General features: G+C 42.5%; 1 protein-coding gene across 3 annotated transcripts in view; it reads right to left on the bottom strand.

Moving 5' to 3' along the window:
• LOC130186318 (leucine-rich repeat transmembrane neuronal protein 4) overlaps positions 1-11,553 on the bottom strand; it is a 107,161-nt gene extending 95,608 nt beyond the window's left edge. For 2 of the 3 annotated variants that reach the window (XM_056403351.1, XM_056403353.1), the window contains exons 1-2: positions 10,698-11,553; positions 179-1,740 (exon numbers count right to left, since the gene is read on the bottom strand). In XM_056403351.1, the coding sequence (XP_056259326.1) occupies positions 179-1,740; positions 10,698-10,701 (1,566 nt within the window). In that variant the 5' untranslated portion in view covers positions 10,702-11,553. Of the gene's footprint in view, positions 1-115; positions 1,741-10,697 lie in introns of all 3 variants that reach the window. The other variant, XR_008830277.1, reaches the window with a different exon arrangement.
• Positions 11,554-12,854: the final 1,301 nt, after the last annotated feature.

Below are 12,854 nucleotides of genomic sequence, written 5' to 3'. Positions count from 1 at the left end.
TCTGCTTCGTTCAATAAAAACCCACGGGTACGCCATGTATTTAACTAACCTGCTCTTTAAGGGTAAGTAATCAAGTAGCAGACTTATCATCTATCAAAGCAGAGTAAATAATTACCTCTGGTCGCTTCGCTGTGGACAGAGTTTTGTTTAGGAGGAGTGGCGGTGGTGTGGGTCATACCTCGCATTCTCGGGAGCCTGAGATGGTATAGGTGCAGGGTCCGGTCCCATTGACAAGCACATCCATGGCCTCAGAGTTGGTGGGCTTGTAGTCCACATAGTACTCCTGCAGCGGAGAGCTCAGGGTGCGCTCCGTCTCTCTAGCTTTCTTGCGGCGTTTGCGGGCCGCTGCCGAATGCTCCTGCAGCTGCTTGACGCTGCTAGGATAGCGCTTCCAAGACACGTAGATTACCAACAGGATCATCGCGACAGATAGAAAAAGGGCAACACTTCCAGCCACAATCTTATGGAAGGACACGGGCTCCAAGTCTTGCTCTGGGGGAAGTGCCACAGGTGGGGTAACGGCTGACGATGTGGGGCCTCTCACAGATCCTTCTCCTCTCTTTCCAGAACCAGTAGGTGAAGCCAGAATGGCTGGGCGATGCTCAGTCTGCACAGGGACATCGGATGGGGTTGGAGGAATACTCACAGTGAGCGTTGTCACTGGGTTTGATTGACAAACACCGAAAGCTTCAACAGCGTCCATCACTTTCTCACCCTGAGCTTTCTTGGGGGAGGCACAGATCATGGTGGTCTCCTTTGCTCCTCTGAAGTTTCTCAGCCAGGCCACCAGAGGACAGATTGCTGGGCCACAGTCCCATACATTCCCAGCTAAGCTAATCGTAGTCAAAGAGATCCAGGCATCAACCACCTCCTGGGAAACATTGGTCAGCTTGTTGGAGTCCAGGTTGAGCGTCTGCAGGTTGGGTAGGCATTGGTAAACTACCGCATCTACTTCCGTCAGATCGTTCCCAGACAGGTCCAGTTTCTGGATGGAGGCCCAGGTCCAGGTGAGGCCCTGGCTCATTGAGCGAATGCGATTCCACTGCAGATAAAGTGCCCGCAGATTGTAGAGACGAGGAAAGTGAGAGAAATTGATCTTGGAGAACTGGTTATGCTCCAGATGTAGCTCAGTGAGCTTGACCAGGCCTGAAAATGCATTCCTAGTGATACTGCGCAGGCGGTTGTAACCCAGATCCAGGAACTCAAGATTCCTGCAATCTTGGAACAGACGCACTGGGATGATTTTTAGAGAGTTTGAGCGTATGTGAAGGCTGAGAAGCTTCCGTAGGCCCTGGAACTGTCCAGGCTGCAAGGCTTGCAGTTTGTTGTAGGACAGGTCCAGATTACGCAAATTAGGGACAGGGTGGAATGTGGTGTTGTGGAGGGATGTGATCTTGTTGGAGCTCAGGATCAGCTCTTTGAGCCTGCGAACCCCCTGGAAGGCCATTCCATCCACAGAGGCAATGTAATTGTGGTCCAAGTAGAGCCAGATGAGGTGGTTGAGACCAACAAACTGTCCAGCGCGAAGACTGGCAAGGCTGTTGTACCGTAAGGACAGGCCTTCACAACCTCCTGAGAGGTTCTTGGGAACATCGCGAAAGGCGCTTGACTCGCAGTAGACAATTTTTCCATCACAGCGACAGCTTTTGGGGCATGGGCGCTCACTCAAAGATGGATTCGCCGCCAGCCACACCTGCATCAGGAGTTGGACTACTAGCCAGCGACGCCGCAGAGCAGAGCCTGTAAGGAAGGGGAGGGGGAGAGGAAAAAGAGACAAGAGGAGAATGTAAAGAAGATGAGCTTATTACAAAATCCAAACCCCTAAATTGTTACTTGCAATTTTCCTTAAAAAGGAAAAACTTAATAAACAGTATAAATAAACAAATGGGTGCCACACATCTATTTTTCCAGGTATTGGATGTTCAACAACCTATCTGTCCTATCTATTTTAATTTTTTTCTTGGGAGGATATACTCACGTATTCCCAGATGTGACTTATTGCCCAAGAGAAGATGAGGCCTTGTCATCTTAGCAGCTTTGTCTAGAACTTCTTAAGTATCCTGAGGCAAGTATCAAGTATCTATGCTTCTACATTTACATGGTTTTCTTATCATATCACCTGATTTCTTATCAATTAACGATGCTGCTGCAAAAAGTCAACTCTTTTGTGTTTTTAGCTCTTATTCAATGTGGTGATTAATGAGTGTGCATCTGAATGGGAAGGACACTAACCCCCTTTGCCAAAAAACATAAAAGCTTAAAAGCAAAGTCACCAGAAAATGTAACATTGAGCTGTGAAAGTCAGGAAAATTGTTAATAACTGCTGTTATATCCCAAAGGAAGGAAGACTTTTCCACATCCCAACTGATGTGGAAATGCTGGAGGATAAAAACCTGGTTCAAAATGGTAGAACTTCCTTTCATCTTGCTTTTGAGAGATTGCTTCCAACTATTGCAGTAGTTAAGTAAGTGATCCTCCTACTGAATTACAGACTAATATTCCTAAATGCAATCCCAGAGAGACACTGTATCTACAGCTATATGTATACACATTATATAGATATAGAACTATATAGAAATCCTTAGGTCCATAAATGTAAATGTATAAATGTGTCATTTGTATTAGCCAAAGTACAACTCAGGAACTTTTTACTATTTTATTCATGTCTTAAAAACCATTTCGAAAATAGTTTGAAATTGTGAATGTTGTGACTCATCACTCCTCAGAGTGAGCTATTTTATCTATAGATTAAAAGGTACAAAGAAGAAAGATTCTGCACATGCAGAGTTTATTTTTCAAATAACTTTTAATATTTCCACTTTAGATTGTGAATCCAGAGGACAAATGACAGTCTGATAAGTTCCAGGAATTACATCAGATTGTAATATTTTATATAGCCTAACGTAAAGGTTAAGTTCATGACTTGAGGCTCAGCATGACCTAATCACTGCATTTTGCGGAATGACTTAAAATTTAAATTAAGCACTTGCTTGTAAACTGTAAAACATGACATACTCCCACCACTGCACACTCTTGCTTCACCTGTGTTCTGCGAGTGTCTCTTATTAGTTTCTTAATTTTATCATTGCTGTTATGTTTTTATTTATAAAGACATTCAGATAAACTTCTATTATGTCACAGAATACATCTTCCAACCATGATCTTAGATCACAAGACACATATCTGCTGTCTGTCACTGGCGTTTTGACAGAGACAGGAAAGAAAGCTTTCATGTTTTGGTGCTTGGAATTGTTCACAGTGGGGAATTAAACTAAAGAACTTGATATTCCAGCCTGAAGTCAAAGTTACTGTAAAATCTATGGTGAAGGATTCCTTTAGCAGTTGTCATTGTCTTTAGTTTTGTTTGTTTGTTGTTGTTGTTGTTGTTGCTGTTGTGTTTTTCTTTTTGTATAGAGGCTTATTTGAGCCTTTATACACTGTCACCTGGTTTTCAGTGTAGTTATTTGTGTTTTTAATGTTGTTTTGTCCAGTCTGATAGTTTGCTCATTTGGTTAAATAAAGGTTAAATAAAATAAATAAAAACGGTGATTATGAACTTTTATTTATTTCTTTTAATGTAAGAATATACTAGGCCCTGTTATATACTACCCAATATTATTGATGCAGTCCTTAGGTGTTATACATCTCATCTTAATTTTAACCACAAAAACATTTCATATCTTCAATCCTCATTGCCCGGAATAGGTCTTAGCTGGTTGGATTGATATCATTTTTGCTGCATGTTTACAGTGAATACACATTGACGATCAATGTTGAAGCGAAGCGACTTGTAATTCAGTCACTCATATTTTTATCTTGTGTTTGTATTCAGTCATCCTATAAGCCATCACCGCACCAATGGCAGAAGCAGATAAACCATAAAAGGCAGACTATACAGAGCAAGTTAGCATTCAAGAGCTGATGGTTGTGTATACAATCCTGGAGGCGTTTCAATTTAGACTCCAGCCATTTCATGTTCAACCAAACCAAAGCAGGACCTGGTTCAGCATGAATCATCGCCTCTGCATTCCACAGGTCCAAATAAAGAGATAAAAAAAACAAACAAAAAAAACAAAACACCATGACCCCTATGGAATTACACAACTCATCTCTGCTACAGAAAACAGCTACCCGAATGCCAAATGTGTCCGTGGAGAATGACTGACTGACATATTCATAACATACATTTCTCCATTGTCTGGGAGTGGATGCTCCGTTTCACATGAGATTTTAAAAGTGAGGCAAAAGTGGTCAGTGGCTTCGTCATATCACTCCTTGTTCTGAGGTGAGACAGAGTTGTTTCCATTAAAATCGTTCCCCCTTACAGAGCCACTAATGATCTGTCATTAAGATACATTGATTTCCCCTTGAGGAGGTGGTATGGGGAGTGTGTGTGTGTGTGTGTGTGTGTGTGTGTGTGTGTGTGTGTGTGTGTGTGTTTGGGGGGGGGCAGTATCATCAAGTTTGGACTTTATTACCATTATCACAGTGAGATAAGATTCATATGTCAGGATAGAAGTAGTCCGCACCTTAATTAGCTTACAAAATAACGTGTTGGCAGTCGCCGTGCTCTTCAAATTCATTAAACTGAACGTGTTACACTTATGATGAACTTGAGCTAAAGCATGGACTCTACAGACTTTAGTGAGACTTGTGGAGCATTGTGAGGCATCAAACTTGATTTCAATTTTCTAGCATTTTCCGTAATCTTTGCAGGATTTGTCAGAAATAATTCCCTGACATTGAGTGCCTGAGAGGCATCATACAGCATATGCTATCTAACATAGCCATTTCACTCCTTGCCAAGCATCTACTGATCCCATATGGGTATTGTATGTGTGTATTGCTCTGTGTGCGTGTGTGTGTGCGTGTGTGTGTGCATGTATGTGTGTGTTTGTGTAAGAATGTGATGGAGAGCGAGTGTTTGTTTTTCAGAGGAATCTTTCATCATTCCTTACAGATGGAGGGAACCATGGAACTGTACAGATAATTTGTGCTGACTATTGATTATACCTACAGATACATCAATCACGTTTCTTCATCTCGGATCCCACCATTGCGATACTTTCACTTTAATACTGCAGAGAGAAAGATGGCGATCACAGGATCCACTGTTTCTGACGGCAGCCAATTTCTTATATTCTCGGGTTTCTGAATGTGGCTTTAACTAATTTGCCAACAACTCTGTGCCTCAAAGGCTTAGCAAATAAAAAAAAGGTAGGGATGGCATAAGAATACTGATGCAGGAAAGTGCCCGTGTGTAATGTTCCATGTGCATTTAAGGGAATTTTAATAGACAACACATTTGACTGGGGAACACAATGTGTGGGCTGTTAAACATGAATGCATGTTTTCTAAATTTCATGTTTGACTCGTATCCCAGGAGGACGCAGAAACAATCCCCCTACTGCTTTTATTCCCCATGTGCATAATACGCATGCTTTATTAGAAGTGACTCCGCCATCTCTTTCAGATAGAGCCTGCCTCACAAGACACCTCTCTCCCCCTTACTGACACTGTATGTGGTTTAATGAGCGCTCTGTGCGCTAATGCCTCTGTAAGCCATCTCCTTCCGCAGTACTCCTCTAATCTTATTCACAAAGGAGCACAAGTCACTCTCTGGGGTGTCACTCATGGGCTTTGCGTCTCTATTACCTCTTACATGACGTACCCCTCTCCATTACTGTTCTCCTGCTGTATCTGCTTAGATGAATGATTTCTCCTCCATTTCCTTCTCCGTCCCTCTGAAAATATGCAATTTTTGCATGTCCTTGAACCCTGCAGTCATCAGGAGGTTTTTTTTTTTTTTTTACAATGTGAAGTCTATTTTTATGCATGTGATCAAAACCATGTCCTCAGACCTTTCACTCCACTTGTCAATTTCCATTTTCACTCCCCGACTGTCTTGCTTTCTTCCAATTTTTGTATATTTTTCTCGCTTCCTGTTTAGTGTTCGGTCTGATAATACAGAGACCTTTGCTTTCTCATTTTTCATTGTCGTCCTCTGCAGTTATCTGTCTACATCTAATATGGATGGATAAGTCAAAGCTAAAGTTTGTCTGAAGGCGTGTGCGTAATGCTTTTTATGTAGCAGACAGCCCTGCTGTCCTCAGCACGAGAAGATAGCTATTTCTGCCTCTCAACCCTAACACATAGAGAGAGTAAGTGCACTTTACTGCTGACCTAAAATAAAACCAAATGTAGCTTAATAACTTGGCAAATGGACTCGCTAACTGGTGCACTTTGAGTGCACACAAGTGGCTTATTGCTATTTGGTGCCTGTCATTGACAAAACTGCTACCAGCCTCAGCCTTGACTGCACATAGAGGCTGGACAGCAGCCTAACACACAGGGAAGGACGTCCCCGGACCAGCCTCAGCTATTCTATTAGTCTCCAATTATCTTTGAGATGACAGCAAGGCCTGCCAAGTTAGACCCATTTCAACAGTGGTCAGAGAACATTGACAACAGAAAACATTGACACCTGAAGTGTCAGTCTGATATTTGTAGCACTTATCAGGAAGAATGGAGAAGATCCCCGCTGGGTGTATTGATGAATACAATGATGAGTGATGAATGGGTGAATACAAACACACAGGTATGGAGTCCCATTCACTTGAATGGGAAAGTAGTCTCAGACTTTTGGACCCCTCTGTATATGTATTAGATAAGCAACCTGCAAGTACAACACATACATGGGAACTTCTGCAACATTGTAGAAAGAACTGAAACTGCAACTGCTCATGCATGAGTCAAAAAAAAACATTCCATGACTATGTTGTTTTCAATTTCTCTGATTGTTAATTTCTTCTATGCTTTCATTTCAGAAACACTGAGACATTGAAGTATGTAAACTTAAAACATCATCAACAACATCTGGAAAAATTATATAAGCTCCATGTAAGTGGAGCTATGGAGAATAACCAGTCAGCCTTCACCCTTCACTGTGCTGCAGTGGAGTATATGTCTCAGGCCACATGCAGTTCTCTACAGTACTTTTCACTATGGTTACTGTGACAACACAACACATCCCTAGATGTGGCAGATTCAGAGATTATTTTGGATAGAACCCTATTAGGTGAAAAAAACATGAATGTGCAGGTAAATTAACAGTTCCCAGCAGACAGCTTTCCTCCTGTTTATTAATTATTTGATTATTTATCAATGATTATTTCTTAATGAAACATTGCTCATGGAAATTCTGTTCTAGGCGCTGAGGTTTGATACAAGTGGTGTTGTAACTTCACAGGTAAAGATTGTGTGTATGTCTTCTTATAATAGCTTCCAGGAAAAAGAAGCAGTCTGACCCAATGAATCCAATGGTGCAGAACCACTAAAAACACACACTTTAGTTCTTCAAGCAGAAAAACATCATACTTAGTCAGAATTAGGGTAATGGTTGGGGACTAGAAAATGCATCATGTCAGTAGGGCCCAATCCCATTTCTCATTTTCACCTCTACCCCTTGCCCCTTGGAACTGGGGTAGTGGTTGAAATCTACCCCTACGAAATGGGACGCCCCTTTAAGAACGCGATACGTCATCAGTAGTCTCCGATGGCTGTTACATAAGGAGACACAACATGTTTTTGCCGGGGATTCAATGTGCTGTCAAAATGTGAAAATCATGGACAAATTGGACTTTTTCACAACTTCAATTTCACGCATCAATCGATCAATTGAAAAAAGAAAGAAAAAAAAAACTGCTAGGATAGGTTAGGCATCGCTAACCAGGCTATTGTTAGCAATTCTATGTAGGCAGCCCCGACAGTCGGCATTGATACGGGAGCGGTAAAGTTCAGCGAAATCGCTGCTGGGTGTCAGTTAAATTTAGGTCATTTTATGCCATCAAATGGGGTGGGAGTGCAGCATGAAAATATGACAGAATCTGGGATTGTCACGCACAAATCAGTAATAAAGATGTAACGTTAACGATAGCTATAACGAGACATCAGCATACTACAAGCGATTTTTTGAAGAAGAGAGCCATAATTCATTGAAACAACATTAAGCTAAGACAGTACAATGGTTGTCGTACTTCTTAAATCTTTATTAACAGAGAAAATTACATTTGTGAGTTTCTTAGGTCGCTTGGGTCTGTTCCGCAGCCATTTTGCCAGTGATTCGCAAGGCATTCGGGGAAATATCTCACAACACAAACACACGTTTGAAGTGTGCCACTGAAAAATCTTCATTTGAAGGGCCAGTTAGCCCCTTACTCTTCACCCTACCCCTCTATCTCAACAAGAATCGGGACACGCCTACGCCTAAACGTGAACGCGCAAAATGGAAGGGTAGGGCTAAGTGGTAGGGGCAAGGGGTGAAATGGGATTGAGCCTAAGAGTCCTAGTAAGGATGTGCAACCAGTAGAGTGGCATTACCTATAACACATCTTTTCTGTTGAATATCATCATCTTAACCTAGCAGGCTGAACTACACAGAGCTCATCTGTGCTCGCTAACTTTTTCTTTTGATTGGGGCTATTGTCAAACATTGCTGAATTATTTTAGCCCTCATACCAAGAGTTATTAGTGAACCTTTCCAGTGTGAACTCTGAGCTTGTGGCTCAGTGCAACCAGGCTCCTGCAATCCCGACGAGGACAAGCAGGCACACTGCAGATAATGGATGTTGGATCCCCAGTGCTTCATGAGCCATTGATTTTTTACTTTGAAAATAAGCAGATGTAAATAACAAATGCCCAGACATTGCCCTCAAAGGGCCTGTTGATCCCCCCCTCTTCACCTGCTTCACCTGACATTTCAAGAATGCTGCCTGTTGGATGCTGTAGGGCCAGCAGAAGGTCATCTGTTGCCTGTATCGTGCTACTCTGAAATGTACTCAGGAGAGGCGGTATGACTGATAGGGCACTGATTTCAATTTTAACACTGCATTTATTTAATTTCTTATCATGCAGACAGGTGGCATATTTCCGCAGCAAAAATATGTTTTAGACGCAGGGAAGGTGTGTGAAATGTCATTTGGGCCTCTAAATTTATCTTAAAGCTCTGCATCTGCATTTCTGTCTGTAGCTTTTTTTCCGCACTGTCCCTGCTCCACTGTTCCCTTTCTGCAAAGCAGATCTCTAATGATATGGTCCATGAAACATAAGTGCATTGCATGCTGTTAATGAAGAGCATCACAGTCAGCCACACTGGTGGATAACTGAGACTACAGCGCCATGTAATCATCAAATAATTGTGGGCAACAGCATGAAGATATATGGTTGACAAAAGTTGTGATTTTTTTTTTTTTTTTTTTGGGGGGGGGCAGTTTGTGCACCTGAACACAAATGTGTTTTGTAGTGCATCTGCGCCTGCATGTGAGTCCCAGTCAAAAATCACTGCACCTCAGCTATGCAGGGTTTCCTGACATGGTCTCATAACAAATTAAGAGCCAGATCATAAACCAGACTTCTAGAGTTAACCATATATGGCTGCCTTGCAGTATACATAAATTGATGTCTGAGCTCCCACAGCCTGTACTGTATGGCTTTGTATGCTGTTGTAGCTTATATTGATGTGGTGCAGTAACCCACTGTGGGTCGATATATCATGCGGCCTTACAATTAATGGCACAGCACCACCAGTGAACTTGGCCATTTGTATACTAGTTAAGAATGGCTGAGGAGATTAGGCTACTTCAGACAAGAATATCAGACCAAGAGAGTACACACGGTGGAAGAAGCTCGGATTGCTTAAATAAATGTTGGGGGGGGGGCGGAGTGGAAGAGTGGCCAAGAAGGGGGTGGGAGGTGGGTTATGAGTGTGTAACTGTGCGCACGCATATGGGAAACAGAACAGAGCAAAATGGTAATTTGTAATCATACAGAACTGAGAATAAGATGAGGAAAACACACGTGAACGCGCACAGACTCAAATACGATCATGCGTTACTGGAGGAGACAGAGAGAGAGAGAGAGGGAGCCAGTCAGAGAGTAGTGATAGGCTACATGGATGCACAGTTTTATGCTCGATTTGGAGAGTCCCTCTTGATGGCAGGTGCAGAACACGACGGCTTTCCTGAATGAGAATCAGTCTGCTAAGCAAAATGCCTTCAGCCCACAATAGTTTTTGGGGAGGCGTTAGCAGCAGCAGTAGCGGGCTGAAACTGGACAATAGGCATCGTGCGTACCGATTAAGGACAATCAATGATTATGCAGGACCACGCTTTATAAAGTTGACTGGCTTCCAACATTTACCGTGATTAGCATTCCAGTCCATGTCAATGAGCCAGCCACTCTAACTAGTCGAAAGGGGGGTGGGGGGGTAAAAATGGACAGACCTCACTTAGACAAACAGGCTTGTTTGATTTGCTCGTGAATCAGCGCACAGTCTTGCAGAAATACAACACAAGTATCCTCAGTGTCTCATAATGTATAGCGCCAGGAAATGGAGGAAACAATATATTGCAGCTCTGCGACTAACAAGCTACAGCACAGGCTTCTGCCACATTCCTGAAGCTCCCCGAACCACTTCGCAAAAGACACCAAACCCCCCCCATTAGCTGCTCCAACAGTGCATTTGAAAAGACGACCATTTTTTGATGCAAACATCTGATTCAGAGCAGATTCTGCTCCGAGGAGTCGAGGCATTTTGGGGGGTATATTATAAGAAAGGAGGACAACTGGAGTGTATTTTCCAACAACCCACGCTATCAAAAAAAAAAAAGAAAAAAGATGGTAACATAAACAGAACTTACCCATATCCGCGTATCTGTCAGCTCCAGCCTACAGGTTTTAATGGCTTCTGGTGCGCGACATCCGAGTCCGCATGACGCGCTCTCCACAGACAGGTACCGTCCTAATCCACTAACCCGGTCTCTCCGCGCAGCCGCCGACTCCAAAGCGCACCTGCCCTTTACTCTCCCGGACCTGGGTGTGCTATCCGGTTTACAACATCATCTACAACCGTACAAATGAACCGGGGCGAATGTCATTTACTTCCAATTCCAGATTAAAAAGGGAGGTAAAGAAAGAAAAAAACAAATCCGGTTTCAGTACACCCTATCCATGTCTTCGCAGCAGAAGAATCGTTCTCTTTTTTTCAAGTTACAGCCAAAAAGAGTACTGCAGTAGGCGCAGACAATAACGAAGCCACATCCAAGTAATTCATGTCAGTCTTACATGCGCAAAGAGATTCCGCGAAAATCCTGTTGCAAAACTTCACAAATACAGTGACACGATGCAAGAAAAAAGAAAGAAAGAGAGAAAACAAGTCGTAATTTTCCAGAGGAGTCGAGCAGCCCTTAGATTCCTCTCCCAAGTAAAACCCCGGCGTCTCTATTCTACAGGATGCTCAGTGTGATCCGCGCATGGCGCACAGAGGAAAAGTAACGGTGGCTTATCCACAAGTCTCTGTGAAACGCTGTCAGCGAGTCTCGCGGAACAGCCACATATCCAATTATCCACCTTTCTGTCCAAATGTTCCTTTCATTGTCGCCGTGGCTCGGTTTGAAATACAGCATGACGCTGTTGTTAATCACGTCTGCATGTCAAAGCAACTTTGTCAGGCAGAAGCGGAATGCCCTCTTCTGGTGAGACTGCGACCCCGTGAGCTCGTCCGAGGCTGCGTCGTGAGTTAAACGTTACCGGTGAGACGATTTAAAACAAGGTTGCCAAATATTATTATGAACGGCCCCTTCATTTTGAACCGCGTCTTTATTTGCCTGAGGACAATGAAACATGTTTATGAGATGGATATCATCATAATTAAGAATTAAGTATGTATGAATGCAGCGTATGTAGGCTACATGATGAGAAATTAAGCAGCCAACGGTGAAATAGTATTTTCTGTAGTATGTTTGCGTATGCGTGAGCTCTTCATCTTGACCATCTTGAGTGTTAGATCTTCATCTTTTATGGAGAGGGGTTACATTTTTCTTGATACTTAGCTTCAGATTTAAGGTAAAGAGTGAGGTTTGGGTTAACCAATGCGAAGTCCTGCAGAACGCTGTCCATGGTGCTGAAATGATGCATTGGAGTCAGTGAATGCAGGCGGAGTGTTTCCCGGAACTTGTCCAGGGGTCTGTTTCCTCTCAGTGTAAACGGGTTATGAAAAACGACTGAACCAGCAGTCATAAACAGAACTCTACTTAACATTCCGCACTAACCCGTATTGGAAATGCAATGGTACTTAATCGACAGCGGCCTCCCTCTGCGCCACCCCCAGCTGCCTGTATTTAAGGAAGAAATGGGCACCTGAATTTTTAATGTGCATTGCGTCTGTACTGGGTTACTAATCTATGTTGTCCACTTTTCTTTCAACCTTAAATACTGTTGGCCTTATACTGACACCCACATTCTCAATGAATATCTTGAGAGTATAGGAAGTTATCTGGTTGAAAAGAGAAAACATGTTTAACAATTTATGAAGCCAGTTAAATATTTGTTTATGAATCAACTTATTAGCAGAGGTACTTAGGCCATACTTTATTAAGCATTTACATTTTGTATACTTTAACTCCACTAAATTCAGCGTGAAATATCACAGGTCTGCTTATATCACTACTGTATTTGCATATTTTTTCTAATTAAAAACCGGCTCACAGAACATATTATATATAGTATAGAGTAGTTTAATCTCCCTGACAGTTAAAAATGGGTAACACCAGTAGAGCCAATTACAAAATTAGAAATGCCACAAAATTGGATGTTGCCTTACACCATTGTCCCTTTTTTTTTTACTGTGAACAGTAAGTCTATTTAAATGAAAATCTTTCCCTGCAGCACAGGGTTTTTTTCCCTGCAGCACCTCTTGCTAATCAGTGGTCTATGACTGCCAACAAATTCCATTCTTTACGTGGTCTTATGGTATATCCTCTTCACAAATACCAAGCAGTATTGTAGATCAGTGTTGA

Source organism: Seriola aureovittata, chromosome 18 (genome assembly GCF_021018895.1).
Source record: "Seriola aureovittata isolate HTS-2021-v1 ecotype China chromosome 18, ASM2101889v1, whole genome shotgun sequence".
Classification (NCBI taxonomy): Eukaryota; Metazoa; Chordata; class Actinopteri; order Carangiformes; family Carangidae; genus Seriola; species Seriola aureovittata.
The sequence above is the reverse complement of the archived record's forward strand: the minus strand, read 5'-3'. Positions and strand labels throughout refer to the sequence as shown.